The sequence below is a fragment of the Microtus oregoni genome, unplaced genomic scaffold (genome assembly GCF_018167655.1).
Source record: "Microtus oregoni isolate MIOR12 unplaced genomic scaffold, Mior012 000003F_ref0000135, whole genome shotgun sequence".
Classification (NCBI taxonomy): Eukaryota; Metazoa; Chordata; class Mammalia; order Rodentia; family Cricetidae; genus Microtus; species Microtus oregoni.
This window is the reverse complement of record NW_024543062.1, coordinates 4158491-4183241: the sequence shown is the minus strand read 5'-3', so window position 1 is coordinate 4183241 and position 24751 is coordinate 4158491. Positions and strand designations below refer to the sequence as shown.

The following is a 24751-nucleotide window of genomic DNA, read 5'->3' as shown; positions in this document are numbered from 1 at the left end:
TCACTGGGGGATTCTAGGCCGGGGCTCTACCACTGAGCCGTGTATTTAGCTTCTCTCTGAAGTATTCTAGACACACACCTACTACTGAGCCATATTCCCAACCTCTCCCCGTTTTGAGACAGACTTTCCCTCTGTAGTCCATGCTGTCCCTTAACTTGGCAAAAATCTCCTGTTGCAGCCTCCAGAGACATGGGATTATAGGCATGCACTACCACCCGGGCATCAGAAACATTCTTCCGGTGAATATCCTTGCTTTGCTCTGATGAGGATCCGAGGCATCATCCGTTGTGTCAGGCACACCCGTTGGCTCAGCGGCAGCACGTGCTACTGAAGCATTTCCTCGAGGCTGCTCTGACCCCACCACACTTCTGTCCCCACGTGTCATCTTGGGCTGAATCGTAAGTACAGATGCTCTTGGGGTTGGGAGAGGTGTGTAGGACACACAAGTCCCCACTGGTGAGTTGCCAGTTGGCTAGTCTCTCTCTTTATAGCACAGGGATGGAGGAAGCCCCCCACCCCAGTGACTACCCCCAAGTGGGAGAAGGGACATAACGCCACCTTCCCCAGATTACTGAGCCTCTGGGAATACAACATACCAGCTGATCAACTCCCGAAAGGAAGAGTAAGTGTGTCTGCCCTGGGACATGACCAAGGGAGCAGGGACCCTCTACAGTGACTACCCTCCCTCACCCCAGAGCCTCAAGCCTAGGGAATCCCTCACAGTGTCAGAGGAAACCATTGTGTCCTCCAGGGCCACCCGGAGGACAAAGGGCCATCCTTCTGTGCACACTGGCCTCTGTCACAGCTCCTCCACCCAGCTGGTACGCAAAGGGGCTACTCTTGTTTGGTTCCAGTTTTTGTTTTTTCTTCCTTTAAGAGAAAAATGGTGGGAGGCCCCACTGGGCTACATTATGCCACACTAGGAGCCAACGGTTCTCCAGCTGAACTGGCCTCTGCCGTTCTGCCCTGCTTGCCTTCCTCCTTCCTGCCTGTCCCTGTCCAGCCTCTGCTCAGTGAGTGGCCCTCTGACCCGGGCGCCTTCTCACCTCTAAGAAATCTGCAATAGATGACTGATTCCCATCTGCAGTGCAGCATCCGAATAGCAGAGACATGGGCCACAGGCAAATGCCATAGATATAGAAAGCTGGTATGGGGGCCCATGTGTGCTTGAGAAACTGAGTCTGGGGAATTGGGAACATAAGGCTAGCCTAGGCTACAGAGGCACTGTCTAAAAAAAGGAAAAAAGCAAGGCTGAAGAAATTGTTCCACTGATAAAGCGTTTGCCTTGCAAACTCAAGAACCTCTGGGCACGGTGGCCTGGGGAGAGGGCATCTGGGGAGAGAGCGCTGGGGGAGAGGGTGATCTCTGGGGCACATTAGTCCGCGCTCCAACAGAAATCATTGAGTTCCGGGCTAGTGAGAGACTCTGTGTTAATCAAACAACAAGTAGGACTGACAGGATGCCTCCACAGAGAAGTACTTGCCACACAAGCCTGACGACCCGAGTTTGATCCCTGGGACCCATGTAAAGGTGAAAAGAGAGGACTGATTCCACATTGGCCTCCAGATATGTGGTGTCAAAAGCATCCCCCCACCCCACCCCACCTCTCTCTCTCTCTCTCTCTCTCTCTCTCTCTCTCTCTCACACACACACACACACACACACACGATACAATAAATAAAATTAAATTTACAAAACAAAATGAATGGTACGTGAGGAATGACAGGTTGACTCCTAGCTTCCATATGCATGCACACACACATGGACACACGCACATTGCACACATATGTGTGGACATACACACTAGAACAAAAAAGAAGGGAAACCATAAAAGACTCTGAATTCAGACCCCTGGGGTGGCCTAGACTCTGCATGCTTTTAGGGGACTCATGGCAATGCCTGTTCAGACTGTAGTGTGCCCAAAGGTAGCCAGAGGCGGCTGGATGGCAGAAGGTCACCTGTGCCATAAAGTCTTGACAGAGTGCCCAAGGATCACTGGATTTTTGGAGCACCGGGACTCCAGGACCAGTAAACATCACCCTCCTGGCGCAGATGAACCAAGGTTGCCATGGGCCCAGGGGTTTGGGCCAGGACTAGCTCCGCCTCCCTTCCCAAGCACTTCAGATCAAGTGTGCAAGGTAGCAGTGGGGAAGTGAGGACGATCACAAGAGCTGGGGCACAAGATTTTCATTCCTGGTTTATGTCTCCAGACAACTCCTGGGTAGTCATCGGGTCAGTGAGGGTCCCGCTCCTCCTTGGAGCCAATCCATCCTGGGTGTGGCCCTCTCTTGTTCTTCCTCAAGACCTCATGCAGTTCCTGGGAACCCTAAGACATGCCAGGTCAAGACCCCAAGTCTGGAGTCAGCTGCTGATTTCCGCACCCCAACATGAACCCCAAAGTGGAGTCACATGAGATCTGCATGAGCCTAAGAGTCCAGGGGACTGCCAGCACCGTGCAGCCTGGGTCACCCATCCCCACTAGAACAGCACAGCATTTGGGGTGCCTCAGACTCTAACACCTTCAACTCTCCAGGCACACTGACTGTCAGTCAACATTCAATACCCTGTGACCTTAAGAGGCTACCAAGGACCTGAGGATGATATGTTGTGTGGGGGTAAAATAAGCTTGGGAGGTTCCAAGCCCTGCAGGAAAATGGCACAGCCAGCTCTGCATTCAACAAATTCGTAATTGAAACGTCACAGCCCTTTGGAAAGCAGGGCTCCAGGAGGCATTCACACATTCATGTTTGCTGCAGCATAACTTACAAGAGCCCATAAGGATGCTCAGAGAGAAAACGTGGCACATGCCGGCAGTGAAATACTACTCACCCTTAAATGGAATGTTCTGACACATGCATTGTGTGAACGGATGATGGACCTGGAGTATGTTTTGCTCAGCTACAAGAAGACCTAGGATAGATGCTGTATGACGTCACTAATAGGCCCCAGGAGAGTCAGGTTATTTTTAGATTTTCATTTCGACGTGTAGGGGTGTTTTGCCTACATGTAAGTCTGTGCAGGCAGAAAAAGAGGTATGGAACCCTGGAACTGAAGTTACAGACAGTTATGAGCTGCCATGTGGACGATAGGAATGGGATCCAGGTTCTCTAGGAGAGCATCCAGGTCTCTCCAACCCCAGGAATCAGATTTCTAGGGGTAGGAATTAGGAAGGGGAGAGTCAGGGGCTGGGGTGGGGCTATGGAGCGACTGATTAAAGGGGCCAAAAGAGAATCAGTAAGGCAGTTCAGGCAGGAGGAGGATGGGAAGGCAGGTCAGTGGATAAGAGCTCACTGTGGGAATGTGAGGACCTGAGTTCCATTGCCAGAAACCATGTTTCATAAAGTCAGGTGTGATGGTATGTGCCTGTAATTCCAGCGCTGGAGAGGTGGAGGCAGGTGGATACCTGAGGTTTTGTGGGCCAGCTAAGCCTGGTTGACTTAAATGTCCCCGGCCAATGAGAGACCCTCGCTCAAAAAAGAAGGTGGGCAGTGACTGATAAAGACACCCGAGGTTAAGCACTGGCCTCCACAGACATGTGTCCTCCACCCCCTCCCCTACACTCACAGAGGAAAGGGTTCTGCCAATGGGTCATGGTGACAGCTGCACTGATGACCGCATCACCTCAAGCTCTGAGCACTTGAACAATTTAAACATGCGTGCTCACCCGGAAACTCTGGCAAACTGAATAGCCCCCAGCCCGACTCCTGGACCAGTGATGCCCGCGGACGCCTGGTTCCTAGGGGCACACCATGCTGCCAGGAAGGGAGGCACCTCTGAGGTGAGACCCTCTTCTGAAACAGGAGGAATCCTGCCTACCTAAAAGCCACAGGGACAGCATGAACCTTAGAAAGGATGGGGGGACCCCCAAACAAGAAGTCTAAAGACAACCAAGGAAGACTCTGGGCCCCACTCCCAACCCTGTGTGCCGGCAGTTGAGAGTCTTTTTCAGCAGAAATGCTGTGTTCCGTGATTAAGATAAGTTGGAAACTATTTTTCTACTACTAGAAAAAAAATGGATTATAGCTCTTGGCAAATGTACACACATTGCCTGGCATTTTACAGAGTCTTTGTGGAAAGCCATGATTTTAACCAAGACTGAATGTTAGGCCTTTCGTCCCATGGTCCTCTAGGGCACTGTTAGTGGGAGGACAGTGTCCATCCTGGAGGGGTGCTCCAGAAACCCTAGTGCACTGGCCTGCCTGGAAGGAACGGTGCGGATTTTGCCTGCAGGGGTGAAGCTGATGACCCTCTCATGTCCCCCACCCAGGTAAAGGAAGAATCATTGCCGACCTGATGGCATCCTCACAGATCTGCCTGGCCTGAGGGAGGGGGTCACACAATACAGTGCTGAGGCCATAGAAGCTTCTTGAGAGTAACCACAGCATTATAGGCATGTATGCCCCATAACTCAGCAGGGACCGACATGCCAGATTCTCACTCCCAGCCCCTTACTGGGCACTCTTTGATTCCTTTAAACGTGGCCTTCCTTGACGGCTCCTGTGTGTTTACCCTGCATCTCCCACATCATAGTCCAGTCTCCTCTGTGCCCAGCCCTGTGGGTGCACCCTGCCACCCACCCCTGTTCCCACTGGAAAGTCTGAGAGATTGATGGAGGTGTTGGGGACTTTTGCACAGCGCTGTGGGGAGGCGAGGCCGGATGCACCCACTCACAGGTTTGGTCTTTGCACCACCCGCAGCCTCTACATCCTAAACTCAAGGCTTTAGCCAGGAAGCAGCATCCACCCACGATGCCCAGACATCCTGGTCTGGCCAGCCAGGGTCCAGCAAGGGCCTCTAAGCCGCCTTTGAACCTGACCCTCCCGGCAGGGAAGGGAGGGAGGGAGGGCAGATCTGCCGAGACAATGTATTTGAAGAAGTGCAGTTTTGTGAAGGTGAGCTCAGTTTTTCCTCCACAAAATCGCCTCCACATGTCTCCAGGCTGGCAGGAGACCAGCTAGAGATCTGACCATCATTGGAAGGCAGTGGGGCCAAGCAGCGGCCGCGGAAACTCCCTGCCTGGCCACTTGTGGTCTCACTGGAGCCAAACGGGGGGGGGGGGCTGGAAGGGTGCTATTCAGATAAGCTGTGACTTTGGGGATCCTCAGTTCTGCCTTGAAATGGTGGAGTTGGGGACATGGGATCCTGCCAGTCCCATCCACCTCACACGCTGCATTCGAGGGCGGTCAGACTCATCAGTTCGTGTAACTTGCCCATTTTGCAGGATTTGGGGGACACTGTGGTAGCGACCGGCTTCTGGAAGTAGATGAAAGGGCACAGACTAAAACACTGAGCGCACCACGGGCCCCCCAAGGACTATGATTCCCTGCTCCTTGGCCAGACCTGGGGGTGTTCCACAGCGCGTGGCTCGGGGGCCTCTGGGGAAAACCACAGACTCATGGAATCAAGAACACAAGGTGGCCAGGGAGATGGCTGCTGTACTAGGGCACAGAGTGGGTGTGGAGGGCTTCCTTGAGGTTGAAAGGGTTGCTAGAAGAACAGGCTGAGGTGGGGCCTACAGAGTACACAATGATGGGATAGCGGGAAGAGGGCAGGGGGCTGCTCCGTGGGAGAATCCCTGTGGAATCCTCCGTGTTCGCTTCTCTGGGAAGAAGCCTAGCACAGCTGAGGCAGCCCCGGGGGGAAAGGTTAGTGACACAAGGCTCTGACCGACCCACAGCCTTCCTGTGGGTGCACACGGGTGAGGTTCTGGGACTCCGTCAAACAACCTCGGGGGCACTTACTTATCCAAAATTCCCCGGGGTCACCCCAGCCTTGTCTTTGAGATGGAACTGAAAGATGCTAGGTGACTTTGGTGAACACAAAGAAGAGCACATTTCGGGCTGGAGCTACGGCTCAGGTGGTAGAGGTCTTGTTTAGTATGCTTGAAGCCCTGGGTTCCATCCCCAGGCACCACATAAACCAGATATGGCCACCCAGGTCGGTAAGCCCAGCACTCAGGAGGTAGGTACAGGCAGGAGGATCAGAAGTTCAAGGGCATTTCAAGGACTTTGAGATCAGGTTGGAATACATGTGACCCAGAAGAAAAAAGATGGAGGAGGAGGAAGAAGAGGGGGAAAAAAGAAGGGAGAGGGAAAAGATGGAGGAGGCATCAGTACATTTGGGGGTTGGGGGAATGGATGGGCTAGGTCAGAACCCACATGGGCTCCCTGGCAGGCTACTGGAGGAGGGTTTGGTTTTCTGTTTTCACTAGGTCAGCATTTATCAGTGCTCCAGCACAAACAGAGGAGCTGGGTCTGGAGGGCATTGAAGGATGAACAAGAGTTTACACGGTAGAACAAAAGTAAGAAGGAGAAAAGACAGGAAAGCAGAGGCCCAGAGGTGTGAGACCCTGTTTATTAGCTTCCTGATGATTGTCATCTACCGCATGATGACAACCACACCACCCCCAGGACAGGACCGTGTTTACTATTTCCAGGGTACTAGGGAGCTGACACGGCCCAGGAGAGCAAGAGCTAGCAAACACTTAGGAAGCAAGAGGAAAGCAATGAGTGGCGGTTTGGGGAGCCAGGAGTGGACAGGAACCTGAGAGCAGGGCTTAGCGGAGGAGCAATGGGTGCAAACTAGAGAAGCTGGTCGAGTGCTTCCCTGATATGCCCAGAAACCCTGGATTCCATGCCTGGCACAGCACTGAGGTAATGGAGGCGGGATTGAGGGTTCAGGATCATCCTTGGCTACATAGGAAGTGTGGGCCAGCCTGTGCTACATGAAAACCAAACCAATAATAAACTAAAAACTAGAAACAAGTCACCCACACTTCTCAGCCTTCAGCCTCTCAACCCATCAACACCACTTCCAACAGAGAGCTGGAGAGACCAGTCCTTGTGATCCACTTATACAAACTGCTAGGGACCAAGCACTCACCTCCTCCCTACCCGACCTGACCTGGGTAGGGCAGGGTCCCAGTTGTTTTCTGGGCTGTGATTTTCATGGATGTTTGTTTTGTTTGTTTGTTTTAACTGAAGCACAACAGAAGGATGTGACCTTGGTCACAGCAGAACGTGGCATCAGAGCCACTTTTAAATCTTCCACCTCACACTTCCTCTGAGTGAGTAGTCCCCCGAGAGAGCGCTAGCTCCCGACTCAGTTTCCTTGTTTGGGGAGACAGGAGGCCCTCCCTCCCCTGAGACCCAGACCCAGGGGTTGAGGCGTCAGATTCGCTAGGTCAACCCTGCCTGTGCCCCCCTCTGGACGCCAGGGTGAGTCACTTCCTATGTGGTGGCTCCGGAAGCAGGTGGGCCAGTGCGGTTCCCAGAAATGCATTGTGGGACAAAGTCAGGCTGCTGGGGAAATCAGAAAAGGCTTTTCCCAGAAATAGCCCGGCTGGACAGAGGCTCAGGAGCAGAGGCCAGGCCCAAAATAGCTTGCCTAACCCCAAGGAACCAGGCAGGGTGTGGCCTGGACACCTCTGAGACCATGGAGGGCAGAGCAAGTCCCCTCGGACAGGTGGGGCACAAACTAAGGCTAACTGAAAAGATGTGTCTATGCTGAGTCCCAGCCCAGCCATAACTCTGGAGATGGCCTAGGAACTGACCAGCAACCTTAAGGACTTTAAAATGTCCTGCGGAAACTCTGCCCATATCCTCTGGTCCATCTGGAGACCAACCTTCAAGAAGTGGGCCACGGAAGCAGCCTCAAAGGAGCAACTGAACCATCAGGGAAGGATACATGGCGCGCCTGTTGACACCCACCCTGAAGATCTGACATGGAATGGGACCCTGAAGGGAGAAAAAGAAAGTAGGGGGACACCCAAAGGGTAGTACCAGTTTAGATTCATGGCACCGCAGCAGTGGTCAGACTCTGGAGGCAAGCGAAGGCCCCAGACTGACCTAGAGACAAACAGGCATGTGTGGTGGCTCATGAGCACCATCATATCGCTTGGGAGGATGACCCAGGAAGGTTACCGGGAGCTTGAAGATACCCTGGGCTACAAACTGAGACCCTGTCTCAAAAAAAAAAAAAAAAAAAAAAAAATAGTCAAAGAGACAAAGCCACAGAGGGTTTGGACAGGAAGTAGGCCTCTCAACTCAGGGAAACATGCTCTGGGAACGGGATTCAGACATGAAGAAACCAGGGCCCTTCCAGCCAGAGCAGGGGTGGCCATGGAGGTAGAAGGGAGGAGGACTTGGCTGAAGGCACCAGGTGGGATCTCTGCAGGGGATGCTTCTAGCATTACAGTGGGGAAGGGCTCTATAAACATGTGAGCCCTTTGTCCTGAGAGTCCCTCAGCGAAGCTTGCTGTCTGAGGATGGGTGCATGCTGGCACAAAATGTGACTGTCACCCCATGTGACATCAGTACCTCTAGGGTCTCCAGACATGGATATTCCTGCCCACGTGACAACCATGAACATCCACAGCAAGCTGGTGTGGCATTTGCTGGCAGGGGCTAGCCAAACAGAACACCTTAGGCTGCCCTCCACCCAGACTCTGCGTGAAAGCAATAAACAACACAGAACCCCACTGGCCCTGCACCTGCCTAAAGCAGCTCTCCTTCCCAACTGGGCTTTCATGCCTTATAGCATTGTTTAGATAAAATGCATTATTGGTCTTGAATAAAGCAATTAAAATGAGGCTGGAGGTGTGGCTCAGCGCTAAAGTTCCTGTCTAAATCCCCCAGTAAGAAACTGGTGTGTGGGTGACAGAAAAACCAACCTCAGTGTCGGAAGTCCTAAATTTCACCCTTAGCACAATAAGTAATGCATGCATACATACATACATACATACACACACACACATACATACATACATATATACATACACAAATACATTGGGAATCTACTCAGAAAGAAATGCTCTCAGCCTGCATGTGCAAGACCTAGTACAAATCTGTGTAAAGTCTTAAAACCAAGCACGCAAAGAGGACCGGCTGTCTAGAAGCCGAGATGGATACTCACATCTACTTCTCCTTGGTCAATCACATAGAAATTATCTCCTTCGTTCCCTACAACAAAACAAAGAGACAGCAGATGTAAAATACAAAATGAAATGAGTTTGAGCTTCTCAACCGCCTGGCAAAGAACCCTTGCAACCACGTGTGCCAACCAGTATCGAGTAAATACCAGCCCTGGGTGCCGGTTCCTGGGCATAGGGGCCCCCTCTCCTTCTTGCATACTGGAATTGAACCCAGGGCCTCATGCACAGCCAAGCAAAGGCTCTACCGACGAGCCATGCCCCCTCCCGCAGAACTCTTTTCAGTCATTAAGTTCTTCAGGTTGGTCTTGAACTCGAAATCCCCCTGCCCCAACCTCCCGAATTGCTGTGAGGACAGACTTATACTACCATTGTGCTGTGTTTCATTAGTTTCTTTTTCTCTTCTTTTTCCTTCTCTCCTCCTCCTCTGTTCCCTCTCCCTCCCCCCTCCTTTCTCTTTCTCTCACTATGTAAACCTAGCTGTCCTGGAACTTGGTCTGTACACCAGGCTGGCCTTGAACTCACAAAGGCCTGCCTGTCTCTGCTTTCCTAATACTGTCTTTTTATTTTTTATTGTTTTTGAGTCTCACACCATAGCCTAGACTGTCCTTGAACTCATGACAATCCTCCTGCCTCAGCCTCTCAAGCGCCCACCACCCCTGGAAGTTTCTTAAGTTGAACAGGGTAGATAATGAGCATCTGGTGGGGAACATACCTTGCTGTATAACCGTTTCCCCAGCGATGTGAGTGACAGGAAACATGGCATCAAATATGTCACTGAAAAACAAACACAGTCGGGAGCTGTAGATGGCACCAGCCTAGTAAGCCTGCTTCCCACAACATATACACAGTCCAGTCCACTTACCACCTCCCAGCCCCACAGAATCGAGTCTGCAGGCCTTGGGGAAGAGATCCCCTCAAAGATAAAAGAAGAATTAAGGCCTTCACCAGCCCCGCCACACAGCGCCACGTGGGCGCTCTGCACACAGTCGACGGGCACAATCTGCTTGTTTAGCTTTTTCTGGATGCTTTGCTTTCTTGAGACGGTATGTCAAACTATGCAGCCAAGAATGACCTTAACGCCTGACCCTCCTGCCTCCACCTCCTCGGTGCTGATATTATAGCCACCACTCTGGATTTATGAGGTACTAGAGATTAAACCTAGGGTGTCTGCATGCCAGGCTAGCCCTCTACCAACGGAGTCACCTCTCCAGCCCCTGACTGGCTTCTTACAAGAAAGGCTTGACTTTATGAGCACTGTTTTTACAATCCAGTTAGAAGAATAAGTCACAATAGGTAAGGAATGTTTCTCATGCCAATAAATACAACTCTGCTGGGACATGGCCATCAAGCCTGATTCTGTGGGATTTGCTGGCTTTTGTTTTTCTTTTTTCCTCTTGAGGAAAATATTTACAGCCACAGGAATGTTCTTAATTCCAGACACAGAAAAGATGTAGGAGGTCTGGGGACGTAACTCAATGGTAGAGCACTTGCCTAGCACGTGAAAGGCCCTGGGTTTAATTCTCAAACACTCCAAAAATGTACAGAAGCGAGCCATCACTCAGCACCCCTATGTTCAGAGCAGAGATGCACTAGGACATGTGGACCCTGAAGGCTACCAACGTTGGGGAGCTCAGAGTGGCCTCTGGACCACCCCTGCAGCCTGGTGGCTTCATCTTCTAAAGGCAGATGTGAAATGGGCTGTTGGACAGAAGCCAAAGGGGGGGAGGGGAGTGGGCTATCAGAGTCGCCAGAAACAGTAGAGGCATGCAACTCAGACACATTTATCCCAAACACGCCCTATCCCCAGCGTAGTCGCTGGAACAATCAGAAATGTTAGCCCACTCTCCTGATATGCAACGTCCATCATCAGAGACCTCCCTGTCTCCGGGGTCCCTGGGTCCCCAGAAGAGGAGGCTATGATGCTGGGGAGGCTAAGGCAGAAGTACAGAACCCCTAGCCAGGGAGTGTGAGTGCTTGGAAACATCGGACACTTCCCTGTCTGCCCTGATTGTTCAGAAAGGAGTGTATGCAGATTGCTAAGTTGAGGCGAATCTCTGAGGAACTCAAGGTCTCTCGAGCTGGAGAACATACAAAGCCTTCTGGGAAGAAAATACAAAATGAAAGATCCAGACTGCTCCATGCTCTGGTTCCAACATTCAGAGAATATAAATAATTCTTTACAAGACCCGTGAGAGATCAGCCTGGTCAGTATTCCATCCTGGATAAAGGAAGAACACACCAGGCCAGGCCCCCTTGCTGAGGAGTCATAGTTAATAGTTGCCAGGGGAGTGGCCAATGAAGCTCCACCCTCTTTCTAAGGACGCACAGTTTATAGTTTCTGGGGGAAGGTTCATGAAGTCCCACCCCTCCCCGAGGCTTTACAGACAGTTACTGGCTGATGGGGGAGGGAGGGAGATTTTCTTCAGTGGTATAGCCACTGGTGAGTTGCCCATGCTTCTGTGGATAAGCCCCTCCCAGCCATGCTCCTGAAAACACAGGGTTCAATGACACTCATCGGTCACCAGAGAAATAAGAGCCATCAAAACAGTAGAGAAACAAGTGAGAAAAGGAAGGTCAGGTGGTGTGGGCGAGGTGGGGGAGGAAGAGCAGGTAAGGGAGGTGGAGTGACCCAAATGCATTGCACACGGCAGGAAAAGTCCTAATGAACCCATTGTCATAAGTAGCTCCTGTATCTATTTGTTTTAAGCCCTGGCTATTCTCTCTCTATTCAAACATGCTTCTCTGGAGCTTTTCATCCCAACCCCACTAACAACGTTGTTTTTAGTTTGCTGTGCTCTCTGGGAGAAGGGAGGTGGTTGTTAAGGGAGCTGTGGGCAGGTCTTACGCCAGCTCTAGCTTTCTGGCTACTGACAGGGTGCTTCTTGGCCACAGCATCTCCAGTATCTGCTGGAACCATCCAGCCTGGATACGTTTCCTCAAAACCACAGAACAAGGATCTGAGAAAGAGCAGGTCTTTTACAAATGACCTTTTGGTGCCTCCCATGTTAAAATAATAATCCCTGGCTCATAATGGTAGAGTGTGTGTGTGTGTGTGTGTGTGTGTGTGTGTGTGTGTGTATACATGGTGCACAGGTGCCTTTGCACATGTATGGAGGTAAGAGGCGGGTAGCAGGTGTCCTGCTCTATCACTCTCCTCCTGATGTATGTGGACATATGTGGTGTGGTATGTGTGTGTGTGTCTCTCTCTCTCTCTGTGTATATGGTGCACAGGTGCCTTTGCACATGCATGGAGGCCAGAGCAGAGGCGGGTAGCAGGTGTCCTGCTCTATCACTCTCCTCCTGATGTATGTGGACATATGTGGTGTGGTGTGTGTGTGTGTCTGTGTGTGTGTGTGTGTGTCTATGTGTGTGTCTGTGTGTGTGTGTGTGTGTGTGTATGGTGCACAGGTGCCTTTGCACATGCATGGAGGCCAGAGCAGAGGCAGGTAGCAGGTGTCCTGCTCTATCACACTCTGCCTTATTTCTGTATCTGCCTCCACAGCACTGAGGTGATAGGTATATGTGCAGTCACACCCAGCTTTTCCTTATGGTGCAAGGGATTCAAACTCAGGTCCTCATGCTTACCCAGCAAACAATCTTACTTACTGAGCCCCTCTCTATCTTGGTTTTTGAGACTGAATCTCTCTCACTGAACCTGGATCCTGGCTGGTAAGCCCTAAATATCTTCCTGTCTCTGCCTCCCTGTGGCTGAGGTTACAAGGGCCTGCTACCACACTTGGGCTCTGGGGTTTGAACCCAGGTCTTCACACTTGTGCAACACACACTTTATCCACTGAGCTTTACTCAGGGGTGGAATATATGCATGCATATACATGCACATATATATCTGTATGATATCGATACGTCTATATATGTGCGTGTATACATATATAAGCAATGTGTATGTGTGTATGCATATCATGTATATAAGGTATATAATTTTATTCTGTAAGTAATTAGACCCTGTGTACGCCCCACCCGCCTACTCAGGCAGCTGCTTCCTTCATCATCCTGGCGTCGGACACTTCTCTGCTGAGATGTTACTGAGTCTGGAAGGTGCAAGTTCACCTTCCTGATCCTCAGAGCATGATGCGTAGCCAGTATCAGTGCCACCCCAGCCTGCCCTGGGTTGTCTGTCATTCCCTGCCTGAGCATCCACTGCCTTGTGCACCTCTGTTCTCCCTCTTTTCTGGGGAAAATGCACCAATCTAGCAACTTCCTTTTCTTCTTTGGCCTCACACTGTAGCCCAGGCTGGCCTTGAACTCACAATGGTCCTCCTACTTCAGCCTCCTAGTGCTGCGAGCCAGCTAGCACAGCTTAGCACAGCTTCTGGTGCGGCTTCCTCGTGCTCTTAGACTCCTTTCAGTCATCCCTCCCTGCCCTGAGGACTTTCCAGATATTCCCATGTTTATGTAATCACATAGTGGGCCATGATGAACATTCCAGAGCTCTGCAAGACGAGGGCAGATAAATATGATCACATCTCCCTGTTATACGGGGCTTGCTTCCACTTGCACTTCTGCCTGAGTTGGCCAAGGCGGGAATGGACTGAAAATGTTTTCTGGGCAAACAGCAACCCCCAACTGAGTCTGGCTCTTGGTGTCAGTCACAGATGTTTGCACACACCTGGAGCGGCCTTTCGTCAAACATCACTGAACGACCCCACATCTCTGTGAGCACGCCAATGTCCCCTCCACTGTCCAGCTGCATGCCCATCGCAGAAGCAAACTGGGGACATGGAGACGCCAAAAAATGCCACCGGAGCAGCCAGGCTGGGTCTCACTTACCACAGAGGCTTAGAAGCCAGGTTTCCTTTTGAGAAACCTGACACCCCTTGAGAAGACTCAACAAGCTCATTCAATGGCTCTACCCACTCCCCTTGCCTCCTTCCAACTTTAGACAAACCTAATCCCTTCTCCTCTCTCTCAGCACTTAATGGCATTAAAACACACTGGCCTCCTCTGCCTGTAAAAAGGAAAACAGGTTTCCACTCTGATCCGGAAGTCACCTCCAAAGGGTTCAAGAAAAGCCACAGGCAGAAATCATAAACAGCCTCACATTTGGAAACCTGACCAACCCACCCTCCCTGTCAGCAATACTGGCTGCTCACAGTGCAGCAGTGGCTGGGCTGGGCTCTGGGGCGCAGGAAGCCTTCGGTCAGGCCTACAGGGAAGGCAACCAGATCACCACTGGAGGAACTGAAAGCCTGACGCTGCCCTGAATCCTTTTGGCCAACTCTGGTCTGTAGCACAAATAATAAAACCCAGAGACAGAATTGGAATTCAGCCTGAAGATCAGAGAAGCCAAGCCGCCAAGCCACTAGAGAGCTCTTATCTCTATGAAATCATCAGACTGAAAGAGAACAAGCTCCTGTCTCATCCTGCCTTATGTTCCTCTCTAGTGCTGGGATTAAAGGTGTGCACCACCACTGCCTGGCCTTTATGGCTAACTAGTGGCTGCTGGGATTAAAGGTGTATGCAATCACTGCCTGGCCTATATGGCTGACTAGTGTGGCTGCTTTGCACTGACCTTCAAGAAGCTTTATTTATTAAAACACAAATAATATACTGGTCTATGCACACCTGTCCTAACAAAGTTGGAATAGTAATGACCTCTGCTTCCAGTTAGGGAAGATGGGAACACTATGTAACCTTATCCCAGCTCTCACCAGGCCTGTGGCTAAGAGTATAAACCTTTTGAAAGTCTTTACCTAGGCCATCATTCCTCACCAATGTCTTTCCCTCCTGCATCACCTCAGCTCTGGTGCTTCTCGGCCTAAATGAATAAGGGAATGGACAGGTGACTAGGGACAGGTGGGTGGGCAGGTGAATGAATGGATGCGTGGATGGCCAAGTGGGTGAAAGGATGGGTAGACAAGTAGGTAGATGAAGGGATGAAAGAATGAATGGATAGATGAGTAGATGGATGTACGGACAGGTGAGGGAAGGATGGATGAGTGGATAGACAGACATACACATAAATGAGCAAGTGAGTGGATGAGTGGATGGAAGAATGGACAAACAGATGGGTGGACATGTGACTGATGGACAGATGTATGGATGGATGAACAGACGGATGGGTGGGTGGATATATGGATGGATGGAGGGATGGATGGATGGATGGACAGATGGACGGACGGACGGGTGGATGGATAGTGGATAAACGATGAACTAGTGGGCAGACTACAGAATGAGGCGAAAGAAGAAAAGAAAGTCATGCATTTTCACCCATATAGAAGGGAGAACAGAGGTGCATGAGGCAATAACAGGCCTCCTTTGTGGATGCTCAGGGAGGGAGTGGTAACCCAGGGCAGGCTAGATGGATGGTAGATAAACATTAGAGATGGGTCGGTGGATAGACAGATGTATGGATGAAGTGGACAGGCGAATGGGCAGTAGTGGATAGGTAGGTGGACAGATGGACGCATGGGTGGATAATGGGACAGATGGATGGACAGGTGAATGGATGGTGGGTGATGGACAAAGCACATGTGGGTGGATAAGAGGATAGGGCTAAGGAAAGAATGCAGAGGGACAGGACAGTGAGTAGTGCGTACACAGAAGGACGATGCAATCTTTCTTGAGATGCACAGCAAATAGCAAAAGCTGCGGCACTGCCTGCCTTGAGCCCACGATCTCCACACTGAGGAACCCCCATGATTTGAAAACATGAAAAGGTGTGTATCCAGTGATAGACACCAGGACATTCCTTACACAACGCAAAGTTCAGAATGCACGTCCGATGTATTAAAAATCCTGTACTAGGCCAGGTGGGCTGGCACACACCTTTAACTCCAGAACTCAGGATTAAAGGCAAGTGGATCTCTGTGAGTCCAAAGCCAGTTAGGGCTCCATAGTGAGTCCCTGTCTCAAAAAAAAAAAAAATTTTTTTTTCAGTCATGGTACCTTTACAAAGTGTAGTGTTGTGTGGTGCAGGGCCACAGAAACACTCTGTGGTTAAGAGCACTTGCTGCTCTTACACAGGACTCAAGTTCGATTCCCAGCACCAATGTCAGATGGTTCACAACCACCTGTAACTCCACTCAGGAAGATGTTATCTTCTTGCCTCTGCAGGCACCTTGTACTCACACAAACAAGCATATATATATATATATATATATATATATATATATATATATATACACACACACACACATAATAAAACAAAAACCTTAAAAACCAGTGATGCATGTGATAAGGGAAAAAGATGTTTATGATGTTATCAGTGGAAAAGCTGACTAACGGAGCAACACAACCTAAAAAAAAATGCAATCCCAGTACTTGGAAGGCAGAGGAATGCAGAGCTCTGTGAGTCTAAGGCCAAGCGGGTCTATATAGCAAGCTCCACGACAGCCAGGGCTACACAGAGGGACTCTGTCTCAATATACATATAATGAAACAATCGGCCTAACTGCATGCCACGATACTACACAGCTACCTCGGGGAGAGGGGCTGGACTGAGCCACCACATGGGTGCACACGTGTGTGCATGTATTTGAGTGTGCCCCAATGTACATGTGCTACAGCGGGAATGAGACAGTCAGAGGACATGCAGAAGTCACCCCTCCCACCATGTTGATTTTGGGAATCAAATTCAGGATGCTGGGTTTGGCAGCAAGTCTTTTTATTAACTCTGCATCCTGCCAGCCCTCCACTTTATTTTTTGAGATAGGGGTCTCTCCCTTGTCTGGGTCTCACTGATTCAACTTGGCTGACTAGCAGGGAAGCCCAGGGATCCTCATGCTTCTTCCTCCCCAGTTGTCGGATCATAGACCAGCTTCTATGCGAGTGCTGGGGTCCAAAATCAGCCTCTGGCTTGGACAGCAAACACTTTACCAACTGAGCCATACCTCCAGTCCCTTTCCCTGTATTATTGATGTTCCACTTATAATTTATGAATCTGTGCATATTTATTTAAAATTACCCAATTGCCTCTTGGAGAATGACATGCCTACTCCTGGAAGGTACACTGGAGGATCTCAACGTGTGTGTGTGTGTGTGTGTGTGTGTGTGTGTGTGTGTGTGTGCGTGTGTGTGTGTGTGTGCGTGTGTGTGTGTCTGTGTGTGTCTGTGTGTGTCTGTGTGTCTGTCTGTGTGTGTGTGTATTGTGTGGTTGGATTTTGTTTTGTTTTGTTTAGGGGACAAGATCTCTTACTCTGTAGCTCAAGATGGCTTCGAACCCTTGATCCCCCTGCCTCAGCTTGCCAAGTCTAGTCTTGGAATTAAAGACATATACCACCACACCCAGCTAATGTTTTTAAAGCCTAACCCCCAAGGCAAAATCTCAACTTTTAAATTTTAGAACGCATCTATGTGGGTGTGGTTCAGACTCCAAACTCTTCACTTTGTACACAGGACAGAAACCAAGGGCTCGTGCAAAGCCAACTCTTCGACACTAGTCCACAATCTGCACCTGCCACGCCCCACTGCCCGCCCTGAGATCTGGGGAGAGTGGGCAGCTGGCAAAGCCCTTCAGTCCCAGTGCACAGACGTACATCAGGTCCCAGACACAGCAAGCACAAGATAGGACCGTCTCAGCTGCATCCTGTCTTGAGATTCTCCGAACTGCTCACTTCCTCTCCCAATAACAGATGGGGCTCCTGGGCGCTGCCAACTCAGGTCAGGACGGCCTCAGGAATTCCCTGCCTGAAGAGACTCTCCAAAGTCCCCACTTGGCTGCCTCAGCCTCCACTGCCCTTCCTCCAACCTCAGAAGGGGATGCCAGGAAAATGGGTAGATGGATCAGTCAGAAAGCACTTGCAAGAACCCGTGCCTGGCTCCTGCTTGTAATTCCACCACTCAGGAGGTGGAGACTTGGGAGCATCCCTGAGGAGGGCTGACCAAAAAGTCTAGCAAACTCAGTGCCTGTCAAGTGAAAGGCTCCTAAGGATGATTTCTAGCCTACACACACACACACACAGAGACACACACAAATGAACAGATGGACGGACAGACAGATGGACAGACAGACAAATGGATGGACGGGAATGACAGTGCGTGAGGATCTCACAGGATAGCAAAGGACGGTAATAAGTTGGTAAGAAACTGAGAACAGAAAGAAGCAGGTCCACAGACCTTAGCCATGTGACCGTGGAAGCCTCTCCTAAGCACAATGTTGTGGCTCTGTACCTCAGAGGACAGACAGAAAACAGCTTGGCCACCCACCCAGAGGGAGACTACTTCATAATCTCACTTATCATCACTGCTTGGGCTCCAAGACCACCCCAACTTTACAGACAGAAGCTGAGATTCAGAAAGTTGTAAGCACACCACCAAAGCTGAGCCCGGGCAGCATGCTCCAGTGTCTCTATACCATGACCTATACAAAAGCCTGCGATGAAGTCACACCTGCCTCACAGAATTCACCAGAGAACACATGGGGAGGCTTGGCACCAGTGCAGGGAAGTTCCGAGTCTGTGCTGAAGGTCCCATCCACCACCCTCCAGCTATGCTGGAAACAGACCTTGCCTCTTACCAGCCAGAAGGACCTGGGAATATTCTGAAGACTTGGAAACGGAAAACACTGCCAAGGCAGAAAAGTCCACCGACCACACACCACTGCGCATGGGTGAAGACGTGTATGGCTGAGTAGGCATGAGCAGCACCCACTGCTGGATGTGAGCCATTTGCTCAGCACAGAGTTAAACATTTGCTCCAGGCCCTGCTGCTCCCTGCAGGGTCACAGACCATGTGTCTGTCCATGCCCAAATTTGGTGAGCGATTCCCTGCAACAATTTTACTTAAACCTCAGGTGCAAAATGTAGCCATCACTCAGGGCGTTCACCATGCCCTCCTGTCTCAGGAGTTGTGGAGGTGGCGTTTCTTTCTTATTAGCTCACATTCCTGATAGCCTTGCAGGCTACAAACTGGAGGTGGACCACCAGGTAGACATCCCTCCCCACCCCCTGCAACTTATGCAAACAAGTCCTGCCCCCTTCTTAGAACCAGGAACCCCAGGAAGGCAAGGAAGGAAGAAACATCTGTGGAGCCAATGAGAACACATCTTAGAGACCCTAACAACCAATCAAAATGCAACTTAGACCTGCAACCATGACTGTACCCATCCAGGCTGGGGTCAGTGATCAGGGACCAGGGAGGTTGCCCTATATCCATCAATATTCAGCATTTCTGAAATTAGAAAGGAACTTTGAGGGGGTGGGGAGATGGCTCAGTTGGTAAGAGTGTTCGTTGCGCCAGAATGGAGACTTGAGTTTAAAACCACCACCAGGCTTTACTCTGGATCTTTTGGGGTGGGAAGATCTACTTTTAATCTGGGCCACACCTTTAGCTGGCAGCCCGTATAAAGACATGGAAGGAGGAAGTGCACTCTCTTTCCCTGCTTGCTCACTCTTGCTAGCGAGTCCATCCCTGTAGTGGCATTAGAGCCTGCTTCTTCAGGATTCTGGCACATACTGAAGACCAGCTGGGGTGAGGCTCAGTGGTAAAGCACCTGCCTAGAATCCCCCAGTGAGGGGTTGGGGTGAGGCTCAGTGGTAGAATACCTGCATACAATCCTCTGGTGAGGAGCTGGTACATGCCCATCTTCAGTACAGCTAAGAACTAAACACATGTTTAAACCTTTTGGTTGGGGTAGGGTCAGAGTGAAGGCATGTGCTCACTCCCTGGCTGATGTCAGTGAACAGAGCATAAGCAGCCCCTCTGTGTGTATGCAGAAAGTGAACTGACAGAAACAGGTAGGAACTGTGAGCAAAGGAAACAAACCATTTACAAAAGCCCCCACTGAGTGCAGAAAATTTGTTCTAACATTCCTGATGGTGAGGCTGCAGAGGGGGAGAGGAAGCAGCTAAAAATCTCATCTCCTTGGCAACTGTTCTGAAGACCCAAACAGGGAGGACTCTCTGCAGTTCTGATCTGTGCTTTCAGACAGGAAGCACCCAGACTCCCAGGCACCATGGCGTCGTTGGTCTGTCTTACACTGGCCATCCCAGACCAAGTGGCCTTCGGCTGCTGGTCAGAGCGACAGATGTGGTGTCCTGGCTTCTATTTAGACTCACTTACTGTTTAGGTGAAGCTCACTCCATTTCCAAATACTTCTGTGGGGACACTAATAACTCAACCTTGGCTGTTTGTGCACAGCAGTAGGCTGCCTACTCCCAGTAAGGGCCCAAGAGCACTATGGGATCTCTCCACACTGTCCAAGGCCAGGTGACTGGCTCTGGGCCCCAGACTGTGAAGTTCATGAAGTTCATGAGTTTCAACATTCAGAGTGAAAATGATTTGTAAGGTTATAAGAGGCACAGGCCCGAGTCCCCACTGCGGATCCAGGGCTTGGGGAGGGACTACTGGATGTTCCTCTTTCTCGTTGTAGCTTCCACCCAGAGTCACCAGCCCACATGCTGGCTATGGAGGTTAGCAGCATCCACAGTTGATCTGGACCACTTGACCTTTTTAATCTGCACATGTACATTGAGGAGGCTGAAGATGAATTTTAAGCCAGTAGCCTTTACCCTTCCCTACCCCTAGCCCCACCCTAGACTTGCTTCTGTCTCAGTGTTGTTGTATCCATGACAACTTAAAACACCCATTTATGGCTTGACTTCAAAGTGTCCCCGGAAAAGCTATTCACTGAGCGGTGATTGACTCATGAGGGCTCTGACTTCATCATGAGAGAATCCCATGATGCACTCAGAACGTGGTACCCAGCTTGGCAGGAATGAAGACCTTCCAAAGAGACACTCTGCCTCTTCCTGTGGCTACCAGACCATGAAAACAATGGTGCCCAAGGAATTGGAATTTCCTCCCAGAGCTCTCACACTGGGAGAAGGAAAAGGCTGGGATCTGGTGCCAGCTGGAGGAGGATCTTGTCTCTCAGGATGAGGTCTCACATTGCTATTTGTCAGACCACAGACCACCCTGCAGAAGAGGCTGCAGCCAGGTACTGTTCACAGCCCTAAGAAACTAATACATACCCAACAGTTGGGCTTGAACAATTAAAGAAAATGGTGGGGTGTATGACATACTATTTTAAAAGCCCTACAAAGAGACCTCTGTGAAGAATGGTACATGTCTATTAAGTTAGAGAAGGAAGGGCTCAGTCAATAAACTGTTGCTTGCCTTGCAAGCATGAAGACCTGAGTTTAATACCAGAATCAATCTTCAAATAAAAAAAAAAAGAATCTGGCCAGGCATTGGTGGTACATGCCTTTAATCCCAGCACTGGGGAGGTAGAGGCAGGAGGATCTCTGTGAGTTTGAGGCCAGCCTGGTCGACAAGAACTAGTTCCAGGATAGGCTCCAAAGTTACAGAGAAGCCCTGTCTCAAAAAAAACAAAACAAAACAAAAAAATCTGGATATGGTAGAGCATGCTTGTAATCCCGGTGGGAGGCAGAGACAGGTCTGTGGAACTTTCTGGCTAGCCATTCTAGCCTACTTGGTGAGTTCCAGGCCTCTGAGAGACTCTCCTCAAAACGTAAGGTGGACAGCCTAAGAAACAATATCTGAGGTTGTCCTTTAGTCTCCACATGTATGCATACATATGTGCACACAGACTGTACAAATAGTGCACACACACACACACACACACACACACGACGACGACAAAGCAAAACTCTTACAAATATGCAGGCAGGCAGTGCTCTGCGGTAGTTGATAACACGCCTCTCCCAGCCACTGGAAAAACCAGCTAAGACCTGGCAGGAGATGAGCAAAGACCCATGTGAGCAGGGCAGTGGCTGCCCGTCAACCAACTAATGGACATTTATGGAGCATTTCCTCACACAGCAGAGGGGCAGCTCCCATGAAACTGTCAAGGCCACATCCCAGGCCATAAAACACACCTGAGTAAACGCAGGCTGCCAAGCACGCCATGGGCACCGTTAGGTCACTGTGGAGGTAAAATGGAAATCAACGTGCTGGGAAAAACCCCAAGTGCTGGGACTGCTAAATAACACAAGGTCAAAAGCAGGAGGAGCCAGAACTGGGCCTGGTGACTCTTGTCTGGAAGTCTAGCCGTTGGAAGGCTGAGACAGGAGGATTGCTATAAGACTCAGTATACAGTGAGTTCTAGGACAGCCTGGGCTGCAGAATGAGACCCTCTCTTACTAACCAAAAAAACAGGGGAAGGAAAGAATATAGATAACATGAAAAATCATTTGAAACTAAGTAAAAAACAAAGCACAACTTTGTCAAAACTGTGTGAGGCACAGAAGACTCAACCCACATGTGGCAGGACATCTACAGTACGCCATAGGATGGACCTGGAGTCGGAAACTTAGGCTTCTACCTTGGGCAATGACCATAGAACAAATCAAATACAAAGCAACCAAAAAAAAGGTTTGTTTTTTTTTGTTTTGTTTTGTTTTGTTTTTAAAGCTACTAATGAGGTTGAGGCAGGAGGATTATAAATTCAAGGCCAGCTTGAGCTACAGAGTGAGTTTAAAGGTCATCCTGGGCAACTTAGTGAACGTCTACTTCAAAATACAAAGTGAAAGAGATACCCGGGGAGATAGTACAGCAGTAGAGCACCTGGCTAGAATCCCCAGTGAGGGGCTGGGGTGTGGCTCAGTGGTAGAGCACCTGCCTAGAATCCCCCAGTGAGGGACTGGGGTGTGGCTCAGTGGTAAAGATCCTGCCTAGTAGGCTTGAAGTCCTTAATTCAAGTCCAGTGCCAGAAAAAAATTTTAAAGGCAAAACCAGAAAATAGGGAATCCACAGAGAAAATAATCGAAAACAAAGCAAACTGTGCAGCATCCTGTTGTCATCAGGGATAAGCTGATTGCAGAACACTCCCTCCTCATCCTCAGAGGAGCGCACCCCAGCTCCTCTAAGATGGAAAGAGAACTTGAGGAATTTGTCTGCTCCATTTCCAGGATGTTAGTACCCTGAAAAAAGCTCACTTTCTTCTTTTCAACAGTCCTCTCCTGGAATCTTAAAAGCCAGTCAATAAAATAAAAAATGGGGAGCAGAGGTTCACTTCTGCCATCAGAAATGAAAGAACGGCTATCGCAGGGAATGCATGGACATTAAAACTATAAGGGTGATGAAGAACCATTACCCACAAGTCTGTGCTCAGAAACTTAGCCGCTAGGGCCAAATGCATCAAGTTTCTCCGTGCCTAGCAATAATGCGTTCATTCCAAGAACCAAAATTCACACAAGAAGAAATAGACATCCCCAACAAACCTGTATCTTTTAAAGAAACTGAATCAATAATTACTAACCTTGCACTATTATTAACCTCATTTTCCTGGACATTCCTTCTGCAAGCCTGACTGGCCAGCAAGCCCTGGTAATTCTCTAGTCTCTGCCTCCCCAGGGCTGGGATTGCAGGTACAGATCTCCATGCCCAGCCTTTTACATGAGTGCTGGTCATGTCCTCCGGCTTGCACTTTACTGAGACCTCTCCTCTGCCCCACACATGAAGTGTAACAGACAAGAAAATTAAGGCTGAGGTTGGGTGACAACTCCCTTAAACCTTGCTTTCTGCAAGTGACACGCCTTGGCTGGGACCCAGTAGAAAGGCTGTAAAAGAGACCATGCTATTCACTTTATGGGTACGAGGTCAACCATGCGGAGGTTAAGGGCTGCCTGTCACCATCAGGACCAAGCCCCACCCCACGGCACGGAACTCTTCCTAAGAAGAGGAATAGCATTTGCCAGGTGGAACCATGGCTGCAGGACTCATTCCAGACAGATAGAGCCTCTGGCTCAGGCCAGCCCTGCAGGCTCCAGGGCAGAAAAGGGAAACACCGGTGGAGATTTGATTTCAACCACCAGGGGGAACCCTACCCACCCTGTACCCAGATCCAGCAGTGTTTTCAGGAAGGCTGCTGTGTGCCAGGCACCGAGTTAGATGAGTAGCATGAACAGAAAATCATAGTCCACACCATGCAAAGCTAACAGCAAAACAATGGTAGAAACCAAAGAGGAGGAACCTTTCCAGTTGTCCTCATTCATTCATTCATTCATTCATTCAACAAACAGACCATGGGCCCTTTCACTGGGTGGAAGGCAACTCTGACCCCTGCCTTCTTTGGCAAAAGGTACTGGTCATGCTTTCTGAACAGTAGTCTGAGCAACATGGCATCTTGACACAGAGAGCCCCAGGAGCAGGGCCTGGATTTTAGCACTTGGTCCACCAGAGATGGCGGTAGTGTTAAAAGATACCTGAGTCCAACATCCCACACATTGCAGCCCAGCTGGGGCTGGAAATATCATTGCTCCTTCTCACCACTTGCCCAAGACACAGGGGACAGAGCCAAGCAGAAAAGGTCCCATGTGATCAGCAAGGTGGGAGGCCACCAGCAGCCAACCCCTGGGGTTCAACAGAGGTCACCTCCCAAGAATCTTTCTTCCAGGGTATACCAGTCTTGGGGGAAGAAAAGAACCAGCTAGCTGAGTTCAGATTAGGCTGCCTGGGGACGTGGGGAGGGAGTATTGGCAGCCATTCTGGCCTAGTGAGGGAAAGTAAACCCAGGGGCTGCCAATGCAAGCCAAGAGCACCAGACACCGCTGCACCTCAGGCTAACATTGGGTTCAGTGCCTCTGGCTTGTCTACCAGCTGGCTGATGACTGGGACAGAGCTGGTCCCCACTCTGCCCCAGATCCTCAGGTATGAGATGGGACAGATCACCTGCAGGGGCACACTTGCCCCGGCCACCTCTGCCTAAGCCTCACTGCCCTCCCTAAGTATAACTAGGCTCAAGGGTTTTGGTTTTGCCCCTTGTCCCTTCCAGGGACCAGACAGCTGTCACGATGTCACCATCATCCAGACCCCCAGTGGTCCATCTGAGCCCATGTGAGCCGGACAAGAGGCTTGCCACTCTCCACAGCGCATGACTGGTGTACGCATTGTCAACTC

The 24751-nt window shown here is 50.2% G+C and overlaps 1 protein-coding gene across 4 annotated transcripts in view; it reads right to left on the bottom strand.

Moving 5' to 3' along the window:
* Prkar1b (protein kinase cAMP-dependent type I regulatory subunit beta) overlaps positions 1–24751 on the bottom strand; it is a 137914-nt gene that overhangs the window by 34693 nt on the left and 78470 nt on the right. For all 4 annotated transcript variants that reach the window (XM_041648349.1, XM_041648348.1, XM_041648347.1 and 1 more), the window contains exons 5-6: positions 9645–9706; positions 8914–8960 (exon numbers count right to left, since the gene is read on the bottom strand). In XM_041648349.1, coding sequence (XP_041504283.1) covers positions 8914–8960; positions 9645–9706 — 109 coding nt within the window. The remainder of the gene's footprint in view (positions 1–8913; positions 8961–9644; positions 9707–24751) is intronic.